Genomic DNA, 19,433 nt, shown 5'->3' with positions numbered 1-19,433 from the left:
AGATGACAACTCATTTAACTCTCAAGTTCTCTATGAGCTAAAAATGTTTCCAAAATCCCTATACTGAAATTACATTCTACCTAATAACCATGTATTGAATGTTTTAACGCAAGGCACTCATCTAGTAGTAGAACATTAGCCTAACATATAATAGTCTTCACTCACTACTTAAGTGCCCTTCTTTCGGTGTTTTAACAGTTTGTAAATTTTACTGAGAGCATACATAGGAATTATTGTCATGATATGTCTCTCCATAAAGTGTTTCTTCTATCAGTTTAAGACAGTTTGCTTTAATATATACTGTGGAGCCATACAAGCATGTAATTTGTAGAAAATATAAACTAACAATCTCGGTTTTACAAACAAGGTTAAATATATTGATAAACAATATGATGTAGTAACCCTCATGCATCATGTACAGAGACTCAACTATGGATTCTGTTTGCACACATTATCATTTGTTTCTTCTTACTTACTTGTCCAGAATAAGAAGTGCTAAATTCAATATGATGGTCACCTGGGATGGGTGTTCTTTGTCTTTCATGGCTGTTAGAGTGTGATGGGATTGTATTTCAGGATGTGGTCTTTATTCATATCACATTAAATGTCTTATGCAGTAATGCCAGTATTATTAGGAGCCAGAGTAGGCGAATGATTGCCATGAATGCTGCATAATGTAAACCTCATCTAAATGAATGTTGAATGAAACAAGGGTTTTTAACTAATAAGAAATCTCTTCAGGACATACAAACCATTTGCATTTCTTATTTGCATTGATATCATGATGACCTTGTAGAAAAAAAAAAAAAACTTTAGTAAGGTGAGCATTGAAAAGCAATTTTTATCCACAGATATTTAATTCAACAAATATTCATCCAAAAAATTGGGTGCCAGGGATAAATAGTTTTTCAAGTATAAAATTAACTTAGGATAGTTTGAAGAGGAATATATAAGCAAAACTCTTTATCTATTAATTGTGTGGTTATACAATATCTGCAACAAATGGATACAGACTTTGAGATAATTTAAAGAGCAAAGAGAATACAGGGACTTTAAAATCTATTTAGCAATCAAATATTGAGAGAAATCACAGAACAATATGCTAAACTTAGAATTTTTTGAGAAATTAACATATGTTCCAATAAAAAATATTAATTACCAGAGGTAAATATGGTCAAAGCATGTTATAAGCACATGTGAAAATGTAATAATAAGTTCTGTGTAAACTTAATATACATTAATAAAATACAATAGGTTGATTTTGTAGATGTGTTTAGATAAACTGATATTGATGTCCATGCAGTCCTACTCCAGACATTTTACCTAGTTCTCTTCCATTTAGTGTAAGAATCACACATAAAATAGCAAGCCTATTTTTCCTGCCTTCTACCAAAGTGCCTAACTGGAGCCAAAAGGAGAGTAAACACAGACATCAAAGCTCCCAGGTGTAGCAAATAGAATGATTTTCTACAGGCTAAATTTCTGAAGAATTTTCAATATAACAAGTCAAGTTCTAAGCATTTAGTTTTGGAAATACAAGGATACAACTAGAGTAAAAAAACAACAACAACAACAACAAAAAAAAAAACTTTAGATAAATAGTAACAGTATTTTCCTCAAAAACTCAAAGTCAGAATTTGTATCTAGAAAGATAGATGACAGGGGGGAGAGAGAGAGAGAGGAGAGAGAGAGACATAGAGAGAGAGAGAGAGAGAGAGACAGAGACAGAGACAGAGACAGAGAGACAGAGAGAGAGAGATAGAATACATGATAGATAGATATGCACATATGTGGCTGTGTATATGTGAGTGTTTGTGTGTAGGAGTATGTAAGTGTGTATTTGTATATGTATGTGAGTATGTGTTTATGCATGCTAGTGTGTGTGTGTGTAAATTAGAAAAAGAAACATTATTCTATGTTAAAAAAAAGCACTGGTCTCAATCAAAAATTAAAAGCCATAAAGAAGAGAAAAGTAAATTTGATCACTGTTGGTGTTCAAATTCAGTTGCATATAATTACATGTTAATAAGCACATAGCTTTAGAAAAACTCCTACCCACTTAAGCTAAAATAATTATAGAAATTTGAGTCAATTGGGGGACTTGTTTTTCCCCTGGAGACAAGAGATTATAGAATCCGGACTATACCACATGAGTTACTTTCCACTCCATAAACACATAAAGCAAACCACATGACACCTAAAATTCTTCTAGCCTGTGGCTAATATAAAATTGAGTTTATATAGGATTGCTTCTCTCTAATTCAAAAAACAGACTCACAAGTATGGACTCTAGGAAAGAATTTCTACAAAGTCCTTGAATTATTAAAAAAAATCAAAATAAAATCCTAAAAATCTTCAGTGTAATGGGACATTTGCAATAAGAAAACTCTCAGCTACAAATATATTCTCCATAGTATCTTATCATAGAACTTCATAACTTGTACACATAAAATTCAAAGGGATAATTTTCCACTTGCCAAAAGACAATATCTTATACAATATCATAAAATAGTAATAAACTTTTTAAAAGCATGAATTTAAGTAACTAATCATTACTAATTTGCAGTAAGCACCATTTATGCTACATTTAGCTAATATGTTGGACCAAGTAATAAACAAACCAAGGGCCAGGCTTAAATGAATAACATTCTTTCTCATAACTGAAACTTTCGTCTTCCACAAATTATTGCTAAAATAAGTCAGCAAGAAAAAAAAACCACATACATTTCATAATTTAAAAAGCAAAAATATATAATTTATAAAATTAAAACAACAAAATAAGATTAAATTCAATGAACAGGTTCAGTACAAGTTTAAAAACGTAACTGTTTATGCTTCAAGGAAATTCAGAACCCATACAGTTATTGACTGCATTCTGGTCTTAAAGTCATGTTAAACAAACCTTATAAGAATATTTAATTATGTGGGGCTAGAGAGACAGCTCAGCAGTAAAGAACATTGGTTGCTCTTTCTGAGGATCAAAATTTTATTCCCAGCACCTACATGCAGATCACAGTGGGCTATAACTCCAATCCCAGGGGAATGTGGCACCATCTTCTGGCCTACACAGTTGCTGCAGGTACACAGCGTACATACATACTTGCAGACAAAACATTCACACACACAAAAAAAAAATATTTTCACATGTTTAAAAGAATATTATAAAAGTTCTCACCTTTGAAATGTAAAGAAATAAAACAATTAATAAAAAGGTTATTATGAAACAGCACCCACTTCCTCTCTCTCTCTGTCTCTCTGTCTCTCTCTCTGTCTCTCTCTCTCTCTGTCTCTCTCTCTGTCTCTGTCTCTGTCTCTCTCTCTGTCTCTCTCTCTGTCTCTCTCTCTCTGTCTCTCTCTGTCTCTCTGTCTCTCTCTCTCCTCCCACCTCACCCTGAAACTGACCAAAAACTATATGGTGCAATATGCAGTGTATAGAAATGAAGAGGTAGAAAAATTATTAATTGTCTCTTCCTCAGAAGAGTTATTGATCAATAAGTAGAAAATCACTTGGCAAAGAATTAAAGATGTGATCTAGCAAATACATAGATAGTATTATAAGATAGAGAGAAGAAATGAATGATCAAGAAGAAATTAATTGTTCAGTGAAGTTTAGGGACTGGGAACACCCTGGAAATGGGCAATGTCAACATAATGCTGATCATGCTGTAGGATGCTGAAGAATAGGGATTAAAATAAACAAGCAACAGAGAATAAACCATAAAACTTAAGCAGATAAGGAATATACTACTGTTTGATTCTTCAAATAATGTGTAGAAAGGTAGAATCGTGGATGGGTTGGGAATTAGGCTGCTCAAGGCTAGTTAAAAGGAGAGAGGAAGCCATAAACAGGCTACCAGCCCTTCTTGTCAGACAGTCTCATAGGAAACTCCACACGGGGCATTGTTCTTAGCACAAAACTTCAGTTAGATTTTTGCAAACTTATTTCTACCTTGTTCTGTGAATGCCTATATTACGTTACAATTATAAGTCATATGATTATTGTCACAGAACACACAATATACTCTAATTTCTACCAAAGGAAATGGATACAAAAATTACAAAGCCAGATACAGACTGATTTTTCAGGTAGCTAACAGAACCAGTTCATTTGGCTCAGATTTCCAACACTTTGCCTGGCTTCGTGGAGAATCTAGATCAGCCTCACTGTTGCTGAATAATCAGACTTACTGTGTTAGCATAGTATCTTCCAGCCATGTTAAGAAGACATCGCTCTCATATTCTAAGAAACAGCTAATAAACTGAACTATAAGGGCCCTGATTACCGTGCCCAACATACAGAAAATCAGCCAGGCAATCACCAAAGTTGTAGCCTCTGTGAACACTTAATGCAAGAATTTTACCAAGACATAAAATGAAAATTGATAATCATCTTCAAAGAATATGTGTTCATTTACTTCAGTGGGAGGAATCTTGTCAAGGCTGATAATTGGCTACTGTTGGGACTATTTTCCAGAGTTCTTCTTCTCTTCCTTTTACAAAGTACCCTCAGGCATTTTCAGAAATGTCTAAATCTCTTTCTATTGAGATTCGGGAACAGCCTTTGTGCTTCAGTGTCGATTCCTTCCCAACTTATTCTGAGTTAACTTATTTGAAATTAAAAAGAAGACAAGATTGTTTAAATCCCTCGGTGGTGATACTGACCCGGTTCCTTATATTAATCTTATTTTTCATATGTTACAGGCCCTATAATGACCACCAGTACTGCAAGAGCTCTACACATGATTCTCAGGAGAGGCTGTAACAAACACAGGCCTGTTGCTTCATTTAACAAAAGCTGTGAAGAAGAAAACAAACAGAAAGTGATGAGGAGTAGGATGAGGATGAAGAAAGCAATGGCTCTAGAGAAGGCTCCCGAGAACTGATGCCTGAGTGAATGCTAAAACCCAGTGAACTAGAGGATGGTTGTGAAACATCTAGACAGAGCTTTCTAAAGTTTGTGAAACTCTGTGGCAGAGACCAGGAAGCTCAAAGGAGAGCTGGCTGCTAACACTGTGTAATTACTTAGGCATTTAAGATTTCCTACAAACTGTGTGCAAGGAGGAAGGAGAAACTGAACAAGAACAAACTCCCAGAAAACAGAAGTGGTAGGAAGCAAACATGAACATAACCTATAAAAGATTCTGAAAGTGACAGCACAGATACCTAAGAGTTCCTGTTATTCATATACATTTGAAAATATTCTACTGTCAAATCCTCAATAAGAATTCAATAATGTATATGCCAAGAGCTTAAAGGCTTATAGCCAATAACACAGCACTGAATCAGAGGTCTTTTAATGTAAAATTTAGACACTGGATTATTAAAAATCAAGGGGCATGATAGAGTGTGGGAAAATATTCTTATGGGACAGAAGCAGTGTTTATTCTTGGTTTTTGTGGTTACTTAGAATCATTTTCTTTCAGTTCAACTGTAAGCTACAGTAAATATTTATAATTTTTCATTGAATTTTCAGCTTATCATCTTGCTTAGTTTAAACTTTGATACTATTTGTCAATAACTTAACAGATAGAAAAATTGTATTTCAGTCTTTGAATTCTGATTTTCCTGAATATGCTTGAAAGGAGTGTCATAACATTTAATGATCACATTTTACAAATTTAGCAAATAGCATATCTCTCTAAGCATCAGAAAGTAGAGACAAAGAAGACAAAAATCTAAGTCTAAGCATATGTTTCAGATGATGTTAAAATGCAGAAGTATATTCATATCAAGGTAAAATACAAAATACCACTTTACTATATTACCTATAAAATGTTTCCATTCCTTAATTTCCCATTGTCTTCTTAAAAGTTATTGAAACCTATGTCAAGTGTATATAAAAATAAAATGTATTTTGTCCAAAATAATTACTACCTGCCTTGTACTGGCATGGGTGAGAAAGAGATGTTCCTACCCCCACCCTGCCTATGGCATTCAGGACAGCTAGTCCCAATATCATGAAAGCAAGAGAGCAGATCAGTCCCTGCCTCTCTCTGGCTGCAGCAGTAGGGAGAGTAGGTCCTGCACCTTGCCTGGGAAACATAGTAGAGCTGGCCCTGCTGGCTGGCTGGGTGTTGCCCAAGGGCATGAGAAGTAAAGAGCTGGCTCTGAACCCTTGCTGGCTTTCATATTGGGTGAGCTGACTGGGGCGATGCTGAAGATCTCACACTAGTGGAGAGGGTGCAGAAGGGCTGAAAACCTGACCAACTCAGCTTCAACTCAGGCTCAGATCCAGGGCTTTGAGTTGGCCCATCCCAACATCTATCCCACTTATGAACTGCAGGAGCAGGGGAAGGAGCTGGCCCTACAGATCCAAAGCTGCAGGATCTCCATGACATGGGCAACAACAGGACATCCAAGAAGAGTGAGTCCCGGTAAGGATTCAGTATTGATAGTATAGCAGGAACGAGAGGCCTTGAAGCATACCAATGACTTATTGCAATGAACATTTGCAAGTACAGATGAGTGAACAAATGGTACACTGTGTGACACACTACAGCTTTCATGGTGAGACAGAGTAGTTGGGATCTTTCTTTTTCTTTTCTTTTGTGTGAAGTTGTGAGGGTGGAGGGCAGATCTGGAGGAACAGGGAGATGGGTCGGGTTGGGTTGCATGATGAGAAATCCACAAAGAACCAAGAAAAAGGTTTGAAAAATCATCTTCATAAGGAAAGAAATGTTCAGTGTGTATTTTATCTTAACTCTAGTTCAGTGTGTATTTCATCTTAACTCTAAACTCTCGTTCATAAAGAGAGAGAATCAAATAAGTATATGCTACAGAATAGTATTTATAAAGATGAAGGCAGTTACATATTATGACCTGACTTAGAAGTGTATAAAATATACTTAGCTCCATTGTATACACCTAAGATACATTTAATTGTTTCCACTGTGATTTCACATCCTGTCATTACTAAATGGCTATAACTTCTTTCAGAGGTGATTTAATGAGGATGCTTATCATTAGGAGAAGCACATGGAAGTCCTCACCCTTTGAACCCTGACTCACTAACATATGAACTTTGAGAAAGTTGATGAGATGAAATAAATTCTGTGTCTGTTGCCTAGAGCAATCAACAGATCAAAACATTGATTTTTATAAAGTGGATTTGAAAACATTAAACAAAATGCTGAGGTAGATGGGTTTATTTACTTTCGCTTCTCCTAAAACAATGTTTCCACATCAGATAAAAGTAAGGAGCATTAGAATTTCATAGATGGGGCAGTATATGTAATTATTCTTCACAAAGGCCAACTTTGAAAGCAATGAAAAGTGAAATAGTGACTAATATCAGAATACATTTGAATAGGAAAAAAGTTTCAGAAAGTCAGTGTTCCAGATCAGACTGTCAGTCCAAGGTCACACAGAATTTCACTTTGTGGCAAACAGGTTTCAAAGTTCCTGAGCTTCTGCATAGTGAAATGACACACAGGCATACCTATATAGACATAGGGTTCTCATTCCAACTGTGCACCTACAGTTTGTTACGTCTGATAAACAGGAAAATTCATAGAGGGCTGAAGCCTTTTGCAAGATATATGTAACAGTATGGCATGGTTTTCATGGCTGAAAAATTTACAAATTATGGTGCCACAGCAAAAGAGCCTTATAATCTCAACTACATATACATTTGTTTATAATAAACACTTACTTATGAAAGTATAGAAGACTAGAAACACTGTAGTATGTGCCCAATAGTTAGATTAGGAGAGAAGTAGTTAGAATGGAAACACAAATATGCCCTTATGCTAAATGCAAAGGGTATCAATATCAGATGGAGACATTGTCAGTTTTAGGACAAAAAGGATTGTTAAAGTTAAATAACCAAGCAGCTGCTTAAGGTAAGTGAAATGTATTTTGTTTCTAAAACTTGATAAAATGTCTCATGTTGAGGGAGAGGCAGAAAGCTCAAACACAATTCTATAAATCTCAAGGCAACAATCTATTTCCTTGAACTTGCATTTTCTTCGCGCGCATGCACACACACACACACACACACACACACACACACACACACACCCCAAAGTTTCAAAGTCTCTTTTTAAAATACTGGGCACATAGTATCTTTTGAAGCCACTATGTGGAAAGATGAGAGATTATCAACACATGTGAAAACCAGAACATGATTATGTGTGAGTTAGTAACTGAGCATCAGAGGTCTAGCTAAGGCGAGTATAGTATAGTTCTAGTTATCCCAGAGTTAAGGGTTTCGTTTTTATCTAGTTCAGACACAACTCAGAATGTTTATGGCTGACAGCCATTTTTTTGATTCCATGGAGGCAAAGACTACACAGGATGCTTCTATGAGGAAGAGCAGCATAAAGCAATTAGATACCCAATCCTGTTCTGAAGTTCAGAACAGCTTCATCCTGTTGCCTTCTCATCACAGAAGCAGTCATACTGCAGCAGTGACAGGCACCTTGCTGCTCCAAGGAGAGCTCTTCAGAAGAACGGCAGCCTCCAGCACTGATAGGGAAAGTGGGGAGCAGCTACAAAGTGATGATTCTTCAAGGAAATAAATGTTATGTGCTTATTCACATCTGCTTGACCTAGAAATACTTCAACTCAAAAGGTTTAGAAAATGCCCTCAGAAAGCCGTATTAAGTATCGATCTCTCATGAATATATAAGAAAAGCCTTTCTCAAGCAATACGCTGCTATGCTTTTATGAGTTTATACATAAAAGTCTTTTTCACAAAATTAGAAAAAATATTAAAAAATTGTGTCAAAACTTAAAAACAAATTTGTTTTATAGGCATGTATTTTAATTTAGTTAAATATCAAGAATTTCCATTGGTGTCTTTAGCCTCATTGTGATTAAATCATCTAATGATCTTCTCAGAATTCTGCTTTTCATATATCTAAGTACATGATAATTCATATTTGTATATGTGTGTATTAATTTTAAAACAGAAACTGAATGTACAAAAAATCCAATATAGAAAACCCTTGCTATGAGTCGAATTTAATTTACCCTTTTTAACAAAATCAAAATTTGTACTAACATGAAAAGTAAAATAGTGGAGAAAATATTTAAAATAATTATATAAGATTTAACTTTTCAGAGTTGTGTTAAGGTTATAAAACTATTATGTTCACTTTATTAGCCATCTATCACATTAAAAGGAACTTCTTTGAGATAAACACTCATGTAGCCTGGTTGGCATCAAATTCACTGTAAAGTTGAAGATGACTTGAAGTCCTGATTCCCTCCATTCACCTTCCAGTTCCTGGTATTATTAACATGTGAGCCAACCTAGGCTTCCATCCTTACTATTGGATTTATTACCAAATATCAACCTAAAGTATGTTAGCCCAGATATTAGGGATGAACATAATGGGTTGTTATTGCTGGTGCTGTTGTTGTTATTGTTGTTGTCATTGTTATTGTTTAAGGCATGCAAAGTGAAGAGCTATTCTCAATGAAGAAGAAACACAGTGATTGCAGTTCAAATGTCACTAATCATAAAGAAAGTTAAAGTAGTCTTTTCTTCCATGAGGCATGCCTTCCAGATATCTCCAAGTTTTAGACTATGTAGGGTAGCACAGAATGTGGAAATAGCAGACAGAGAATTGAGTCATTATTTCATTTTTAAAATTAACCTTTTGATTTTTCTGAGCTACAATTTAGACTCACCAAATGAAAATATGATATTGATCACATAACCCGGCTTGATGTTCAGATGAGAAATACTTGCAGAATGCAAACAGTTGTGCTAAATGTATCAGTTTGAAAATTATTTTCTTTGAAGAAGATATAAACCTGCCATTTTCCAAGAGAGCAGGTAGCCAAAGATCAGAGAATTAAGAGAGCATATGACCATGAGGTTTCTTATACTTTTTCATCTTACAGTCCTAGAGAGTGTCTCTGGTGAACTCTAAGCTTAGAATAAGCAGAATTGATAATATCCCTAACCAGATGTACTTTCAATGAATAGGTTAAATACTGGGATTATTTTCAATGTATCTTTAAAGAAAATATTCAACCCATTTTTTTAACCTAAAGTAGGTTAAAAATGATTACAACAAAACACTACAATGAAATCCAATTCCCAGCCCAAGGATTTGCTACCCTGCAAAACCTGAGAACTGGGAGCTCTGCACACACAGCTACCTCTCATGCCTTGCTGAGCCAGGATTCGAACTATATCTGATTGTATACGCAATCTGTGCAACTAATACCATGAAAGAAATCCACGTGAAAGCTCCCAAGGCTCTTAGATGGAAAGAGGGTGGTCTGGTTCCTTCGCATATCTCTGGCTTCTAATATGTTGGTGGGGATTGAATGTTTCAATTAATAGCTAAGTCTAAACTTTAGCTTCTCTTTCTCTGATAGGCATTGCCATTGAAATAAGAGCCTTTGGGAGTAGATACAGAAATATTGTATTTTTAAATTTTGGGGGGTTTGTTTGTTTATTTTTTATATTTCATCTTGGCTTAGGAGCACTCTATGATACCTTTTTAAAGGCACAACATATGACCATAGATTATAATATTTTTTACAGCCAACCTAAAAATAACTTATCTAGGTCTATACCAAGACAACTCCCAACTCCCAAGGCATATGATACAAGTTTTTAATACTTAGAACCTGAAGGAGTATGATGATGTTTGAGAGAATCCCCATCCCTGAAAGTGTTCATTCTCTGGTTAGCTTAGAATCCTCTACTCAGTTTTATTTAAAATATGAGATTTCCCATAATTTTCACTTTCACAAATGAAAAAGACTTAGCCAAAGAAAAAATATATATGCTAGTAAAACTTCCATGTTAAAATCTACATTCTTTTAATAAGGTAACTTTGATTATCAAAGTTTTAAAAGCTAAGAATCACAAACCAGGGGTTATTTTCAACTATTAATCTTACAGCATTTTATTTTGTTACGTGAGCATTTGCTCACCTAATAAGTCAAAAGTTAAGTGCCTGTTTTCAAAAAATCCAAAGAGATCTGAACCAGAGCAAATGCTCGTTTTCTTAAGTACCTTAAAGCTGTGTGTCTGCTGAGTTGCATTTTACCTGAAATCCCAATCTGTATGAGAAATAAGTTACTAAATATCCTACAAAAGGAATGCCCCAAAAGATGTGCACTGATTTATTGTCTTACAACATTAAGCCATCTTGCAGAGCTGTGATTTTGAGCCTATAAATCTTGAAATATCCTTTTTTACTGCAACTTCAACATTTGATGTATCTTCAGTTGGTAAAGTCTGGAGATCAGCAAAGTTGTAATAGCCAGTAGGAGCTTTGAAACCGAACTTATTAATGACAGCAATGACCGAAGATTCTCAAATGTATCTATACAAGTCTTCTCACAATAGCAATTTTGTCCTAGTTCTCTTTCCATACATATTAAATATATCTCTTTGTTCAACTATAAATAATGTCTCCCTTCTATCACTTAAAGTTTACTTCACTTCAATTAACTGCATTTCTGGATCTAAAAAAGTCTATATTCTATTCCTCAGGACTCACAAGGCAAAACTGGTCCCAGCACGTTGGCCTCTGACCTCCACCTGTGCACCCCTGCAGTTCATACATCTACACACACACACACACACAGTAAAGCAAACACACAACAAATTATGTAATGACAAAAAGTCAAAGAAAAAATGGTAATTCCTGTACATGCATTGATAGGAGAATTTTACTCTTCAATAACTTAGCCACTTCCTGGAATAACCTTTACCTATCCTTCCTCAGAAAATTTATTTTTGAGCTGATCATATATATATGAATATATATATAAATTATATTCTATAAGTATTACATACTTCATGAGGCTTTGATGTATGCTTACATTGTAAAGTGACTAAGGCATAACTAATATAAAATTACATACTGTAACATATTTTACAAAATATAAATGTAAGCTTCGAATGTCTCACCACACAAAATATGAGGTAAGAAACATGGAAGTTAGCTTGATATTGAAAACATAATCTTAAACCATCCTGTTGTTTCCCATAAAGGCATACAGTTCTCATTTACTAATTAAAAGTCAAGTGAAATTACCATTAAATCTCTGTGTAGTTCCTGCTATCAAAAAAGTTCACACTGGACACACCTGGAGAGAAACTCTAACTCCTAAAGATGCTATGTCAAATAGCCACTGTTCACATATATGTTTCCTTATTCTTAACCAAAAAGTGTGAATATAAAAAGCAGGTTGCTAAAAATATGGCATGTGTTGGAGAGTACTATTTTTCACTATGGAATGACTAACATAAAAACTACCACCTACTTGCACTCTTGCAAAGCCTCCTACACTGCACCAAGCTCCACTTTCCTGGGCAGTGTCTTATTGATGAAACAAAAAAAAAAATCATTTTTAGAATGCCTCTAAGTGCCAAAACTCTTATTTGATTGAATTGTAGACAAATGTACTATGGTATGTGTTATAGACTTCATTTTGGAATAAATCACTTGTTTAAATATATGCAAGCTTTTGCTGGGTAATCATTTCTTTCTCATACAGTACTTTCCTAATGGCCTAATTGTATCATTCTGGGAGGGTTTTGCCTTGCCTATATAGGTCAAGTTTCAAGTTCTTAGCTGACAAAATTGTGTTCAATTTAAAGAGCTAACATTAAGCAACTGCAGCCTGTGTTTATCACATTTACTTCAACAATTAAATTACCCGTATTAAAAAGTTGGTTTATGCATAGCAGGATAAACTGGTTTACCGTTTTGTCTTTAAAAAGGAATTTTAAAAATAGAATCACATTTTAATGCTATTCCAGTAGTAGAAAATATTTTTAACTTCTAACTAGTTTTTTCTTTAGAGAAAACTTGAAAACAAATAAGCAAAAGCTTATATTAAATATAATATTAAATGTACTATATACTCTTGGAGGTTTTCATGGTGCTTATACACATGCAAATTTAGATTATCCAAGAATAAATCATTTGCATTTAAAAGCATATCTTTCTACATACCAATACAGGAAAATAGAACCTGTTATTCTAAGACTCAATGTGCTTATAATCTTAACCATAATTTATTCATGATCAGTGTTTCATAATCATAAATTAACCCTGTAGAGAACATAATTTAAAGTGACCACTCTGGGCATCAATTGTAGTTTTGTTCTATGCTGTAAGATCAGTTGTTTCAAAGGGAGAAAGGGAAACGGCTCAATACAAGCTGGAGTTAATACTCACATATCAACTCGTCAGAGGCACTCAGTGCCCTGCTCCTAGAGCTATTCCAGGGCTGAAGATACTCTTTCTAATATCAATATTCATTAACTCCCACATTTCCAAAACAGCAACCCATATTCTGGGTTGTTTGATGTTGTCTCTTCTCTAAAACAAACACAGAGGCAAAATCCAGAGCAAAGTTTATACATTCAAACAGAAACAGATCAAAGAGAAAAGAAGAGACCAACACTCTTTGACTGGGAACTGGGTCCCTTTTCACCACAGCTCTGGCTCATCAGAAGCTTCTGTGTAGAACAGAAGATGAAAATATCCCTGCCTTCATTAGCAAGTTTCACACACATAGCTGTATCTCAATTATCCACCCATAATCCCTTAATATGCATGTTGATGCATGTTGTATTTGTGATTGTGATAGCAATGATTCCACATCTAATTATCGAAAGCTAAGCTTTAGTATTTCCAGTTGATTCATAGAGCATATTGACTGAACAACATATAGGAAATACCAATGCCACATACTCGGCTCAAATATATACACATACATACATATTCTTGCCAAATGTCCTAAAGAGAAAACAGTTTACCCTGAAACAAAGATGAAGACTAGCACAATATTCTAACAATACTGATGATTTCAAACTGAGCTAGACTGGTTTATTATAATACTCTATACATTTGCTTATTTATCCAAAGCCTGGAAGTAATTTCCAGGCCCTTTAAAGCATCATAAACACTAAAGTTTATGTAGCTATGCCTTAATAAAAGTGCCATTGGAATGGAGGGGAATAATAAATATCAAAACATCAAATGATACTGCCACATACATGTCCCAAGAATTTTTACTCCCATTTGTCCACTGATCACCAGGGAAGGTTGTCTAATATAAAGCCGTCATAGAATAATTTGCACCAGAGAAACCTAAGACACTGCTATAAGCCATTCCTCCATGTGATACCATCACAGACCACATGCTTTTCAGAGGTTAAGTACTCTAGATATGACATCAACTATTCCCTTATAAGGCTTGACTACATTGTCTCCCTCCCTTGTTAGCTCTGACTCTCACAGAAATATAACCTGATAGAACTTTTCAGCAGTTTCCATAGAACTTTTCTTCTAGCATCCCTTCATTTCTTCCCAGCCATCCTCAAAAGTCTCTTTGCACCAAAGCCTTCTAGTCCTTTACCCGAGACTGCACAGTCGCAAGGTCTAGTACATGGTGTCTGTAAGACCCACAGTCTAATGTGTAGTAGCATTAATGTGTAGTAGCATTAAGTATGTGTCATTGGCTAACACCAGACAAAAGTTTCCATGGTGAACATGTTGCTGCTGTTCATGTAAACAGTGTTGTGTCTATGTGCTCAGGAATTCACAAGTAGAAACCTAAGGGGTGAGGGGTGGGTGTCATGGGAAATGATGAACTCATAACATGTTTTCCTTCGATTTCTTGTATCGAAATGTTCTTTGTGCCATACACTATTGTAAGGGGGGAAAATTAGAAATTACTTGGTTCTCCATACTAAACACCTCACAATCCTGTATTCTTTTCATGTAAAGCCTACTCCCTCTCTCAAATCATGAGGGTGTTTGGGGACTGCAGCAAGTGATCTTTTCAAGTCCAAGGCAATGTGTCCTGTCTCGATACAATAGAGAGGTAACAGGACATTTCCATCCAGGCCAAGGTCTATTGACTGTGACCTTGGCCAAAGCACAAGACCTTGTTTGCCAACTTTAAACTGGAACATCAAATCTGCTTCTTCCCCACTTCATCTCCTCCAAGGAACACAGAAGCTTGGATTGAAGTACTATCTATGGTGTATTCAAACAGTCCCGGCTCCCTGGGGCTAAAGGCACAGCCCAGCACCAGAGGGTTCTACATACTTTTTCCTCTTATGGCTTGGTAACCACAAGGTGACATGCGCACCCACTGGGGATGGGCAGGCTTAGGGACTCCATCAGAGCAAGCTGCAGAGGATTTCCCATATCCTGAACTCACCTTCTTTTACAAACCCATTTACCTGACTCTACTTAGCAAACCTCTAATGGTCAAGTTTCCCCAGCAGGAAGAGATGTCTTAAAAGTCCTCACCGGAACAAAGTCCTTACATGTAGTAGATCTCTAGTAACCCCCCTCCCGCCCACCCACCCGAAGCAGAATGGTAATGTACCAAATGACTGGAGGAGGAGTAGGGTGAATATGTATGCATATTGAACACGCCAGCATCTCCTCATTTGAGCTTTATCATCTAAGAGTGAGCGGGACATTTAAATTATTTTGCGATTTGTTGATTTTTTTTTTTTAAGTTCGTTCTTTATTTTCATATCTGCCCTGCCGGTAGAGATACCCACCAGGAGAGTGGCAAATTCGTGGCCTGGGCGCACTGAGGCCACTTCAGGACAGGTAGGGCGAGAACACTGAAGGGCACCACATGGGGTGCAGTAGCAGACCAGGGAGGGTCTGGGACCCAGGAGGCTGGGCGGGGGAGGGGCGCCCCGCCCCCTCCAGAATCGCTTCCACCTGGGGCTCCCCTCCCCGGCTCGTCAGACCTGGCCTGGTAATAGGATTAGCTCTTCCCTCCATGTGCGTGTGGAGACAGGCCAGCAGGGGACCCCCTCTTGTCTCTCCTCTGGCCCTGTGCCCCGGGATGATCACCACCCGTTCCCGCCCAAAGGCAGTGGTCTTCAAGGGAGTGGGGGGGTTGGGGAGCGGTGTGGTTGATGATAGGAAAAAGGGGTCTTTGCCTAGTGGTGGCCACAAACACCTCTGTGCAGCGAATTTACGAACGGAAACAGGCTGTCCCGGTGTCGCACGGGGGCAGGAGCGGGACAGAAGAGAGGCGGGCGGGGACCGGAGAGAAAGTGGCCCCGGACAACTTTGCCGAGAAAGCGGGTGGGCGACCTCGAGTAGAGATGGGGAGACCTCCGTATCCTCAGCCAGCTCCGGGGCACCGAGGACCTCGGGTCCTGCAGCCCAGCTGCGGTTGTCACCCGTGAGGGGAGCACCGGGTGGCCTCCAGCCGGAACAACAACGCGGAGGGCAGCCCCGCGCGGGAGGGCGAGGGACAGCCGCCTGTGTGTCCGCGGCCCGGGGAGGGGCGCTGCTCCCGGGGACACCCCGCCCCAGATGCCCCTCGCCGTCCATCCGGACCCGCGACTACTCGGGAGACGCCGGGTAGCTGGCGAGCAAAGCCCGGGATGCGAGCGCGGCAGAGCGGAAAGCCAGCGCCGCCGCCGCAGGACCACGTACCTTGAGCTCCTGGATGTCCAGGTCCGTGGATCTGTCCATGGAGCGAAACTAAAGGAAGTGGAGAGGAACTGGCCAAGTTGCTCCCCGAACCGATCTAGTCTTTTAGTTTCCAGCTGAAACTCAGCTTTATCCTCCTCCAAGCCCTGGTAGCTTCTCTCAGTCTCATCCTCCGTGGTCTCGCCGCCTCCACCGGTTAAAAATAATACAAATAAATAAATATTAATGATAATTCACTTTGTTTTACTTCTTCAAAAATTTAGGGACAGTTGATCTTTACCGCCGTGCGACACAGCTCAGTCGAATCAAACAGAGGAGGGGGAAAAATCCACTCAATTTCAGATTATTTTTTTCTTCTGCAATAAGCTTAGAAACCAGCGAGTTGCTGCATCCCAAGAAAAAAAGCTGCTTCCCTGGACAGCATCATGCGGCAAAATTCAAGCAAATGTGTTCAAACTGGAGAGAAGAGTATGTGATAAAAGCCTTCCTCCGTCAGGCATACTCTGGTAGCTAATTTAGCATGCTGTGAGTCTCAGACATTAGCAATCATCAATTTCCCTGGCAAGATAACTGGATCCCCGAAGTCCTGCATAGACTTAAAAAATGTCTTGTAGCTAAGAGGTATTCTCTCAGTGGGGAAAAGACGGTAATAAAGTCTGAAGGGACCGTTCTCCTTTGAAGGTTATGCTAAAAGAGTTGAGAGAATAGGAGGTGGCTCCCACAGAGAGAAAAGAGCGAAATGAAGAGAGGGAGACCGCAATTTTCCTCCTGCTTTGCTGTTTTACTGGCCTTCACCACCAGGTGACTGACTTCACTTCTCCCTTCCACAGCCAGCACTAAGGGGATTTCTCTCATCTGTCAAAAAGCAACGTTTCCTCGCCAGACAAATACAGTCGCTGGGTCTTAAAGACTGCCCTCTGTCCGGAATCTACTAGGTGACAGGCATTTTAATTCACTTACTCTGTTGCAGCTTCTTGCTCGGATAAGCACAGGGAGACACAGGCTTGCCTGTATCATTTTTATGCATCCAATTAAATCTCGTCTGTATCCAATTAGATCTGAGCTGTTTAAATGTCACGTTGCTTTTACCTTAAATACTAATTTTTAAATGATGAGACGTGCGATTGTTAAAGATTTCTTTCCACGATGCAACTCAAGATATTTTAAGTTTTCTGCTGGAAAATGCTTCTTTGACTTCATTCTAACAGGTCAATACATCGCACTTGTAATCTGTAAATTTGGAGGTAGGGGCTCCTCTGCTCCATTTACATATTTTAGGGTAAACACCTTGATTTATGTTAAGGCTTCAGTGACTTTTTATTGAGGCATATAAAAATCTCAAATATAAAGATGTTTTCAGATTTCAAAAAGAGCAATATAAATTATTTTATTTCAAAAAAATGTATTTTTTTTTTAAAAATAGAAATATGCCCACATATACTTTTCTGGCCTTCTTCTCTAACTTCATTTTCATATTTCTGCACTGCTGAGCTCCAGCCATCTGGTCTACCTGTGTGCGTGCCCTTTCTTCCACTTTCAGCTAATATATACCACTGCCTCTCTGTCAAGACATCTCTTTCCTCTTCTGACTTCATGTATTACCCTTTCTCCAGTTTCAGTCTAATGCCAGCCCCTCAGAAAAGATTTTTTTAAGGGTGAGTCCTTTGTATATTGTATTCAGTTAACTAACTATAGCAGAATCTCGATTTATCGTTATTGCATATGTGCATTGATTATCTGCTTGAATGTGTGACTTCTTCAATAAATGATATGCCCTTGAGATATCAGACCAGTCTTATTTACCAGTACATCCAGAGCCTAGCAGATGATAAAGCATGCAATTGTGAAATAAGTAGATTAATGCATGTAAGAAGTCTTTAAAGTTACCATTCTAATACCTAAAAATGCCTGTTTCTTTCTTCCTGTCATCTCCACTATTATATATGTATATGAATATATGTGTGTTACATATATGTGCATGTATAAATATGTATATATATATATGATAGAGTCTTATATATTATATATCTTACATACATATTATATAATGTATATACATATATATATTAATCTTATATATTATCACATTTCTCCACATTTTTCTCCCCATTGAGTTTTTTGCAGCTAAGCCTGCAGGCTTGGCTTTATCCATAAGCATGCTGAGTTCTTTGCTTTAGACCATTTCTATTTCACGTGTTTATCAAAGCCATCTTTCTTCTTTGACTTCTGCCTACAGCATTCAGAGATAACATGAAATAGCCAATAATCCATAATTTGTGGGCCAAACATCAAATCCTGAAAATAAATATTACATGTCTTGTTTGTATAATTATCTTACATAATAATGTATGGAAAATAATAAAGTTGGACATAGGCAGTACATGGACTTATATAAAATATAACTCCTTAAATAGCTGCTTTTTTATAAAGTACCACTGATCCAACATGAAAATACATAATTTCTTAAATCAGAACTTTCACACAAAGTATTTATATATTGCCTATCAAATAGTGGTTGTCTAATTTTAGAAAATAATAAAACAAGGTAATGTATATATATATATATTTACAGAGTGATATTAAGATTTTACAATTTATAATTGTAGTGTGTACAATTTGTAATTGTAATGTGTATATAATATAGTTTATTAACATTATTACTATATTATACTGTTATATGTATGAACAAAAATAATTAAATTGCATTTTTGAAATACATTTATAGTCATAGATGGGTATGTGTTTGTACATATAAATGAGCATGTATATAATAATTTTATTTTTAGTAAGATTGAGATTCAAAACCAAATATATCCAACATGTGATGTTGCTCAACCTTCATTTTGATGAGCTACATAAATGAATGGTGACCTCTAATTTAGCTACATATTGCATCTAATTAAATATCTATGTAGTAAAAGACTACTGAGTCTTTACAAGCTAACATAAATTTCCATATAAATTCATTAGCCTACATATTCCTAAAACTCAATGATAGTTGATAAAAAGGGATGCAATTTGCTAAGATAT

At 36.9% G+C, this 19,433-nt stretch overlaps 1 protein-coding gene across 1 annotated transcript in view; it reads right to left on the bottom strand.

The window, feature by feature from the left end:
• Sgcz (sarcoglycan zeta) overlaps positions 1-17,354 on the bottom strand; it is a 1,088,618-nt gene extending 1,071,264 nt beyond the window's left edge. The window contains exon 1 of the mRNA XM_021169917.3: positions 16,407-17,354. Within this exon, the coding sequence (XP_021025576.1) occupies positions 16,407-16,445 (39 nt within the window). The 5' untranslated portion in view covers positions 16,446-17,354. The remainder of the gene's footprint in view (positions 1-16,406) is intronic.
• Between the last annotated feature and the right edge of the window lie 2,079 nt (positions 17,355-19,433).

This window comes from Mus caroli, unplaced genomic scaffold, assembly GCF_978045245.1.
Source record: "Mus caroli unplaced genomic scaffold, Mus_caroli_1 scaffold_10, whole genome shotgun sequence".
Lineage (NCBI taxonomy): Eukaryota > Metazoa > Chordata > Mammalia > Rodentia > Muridae > Mus > Mus caroli.
Note: the sequence above shows the minus strand (reverse complement) of the source record. Positions and strands in the feature narration are given on the sequence as shown.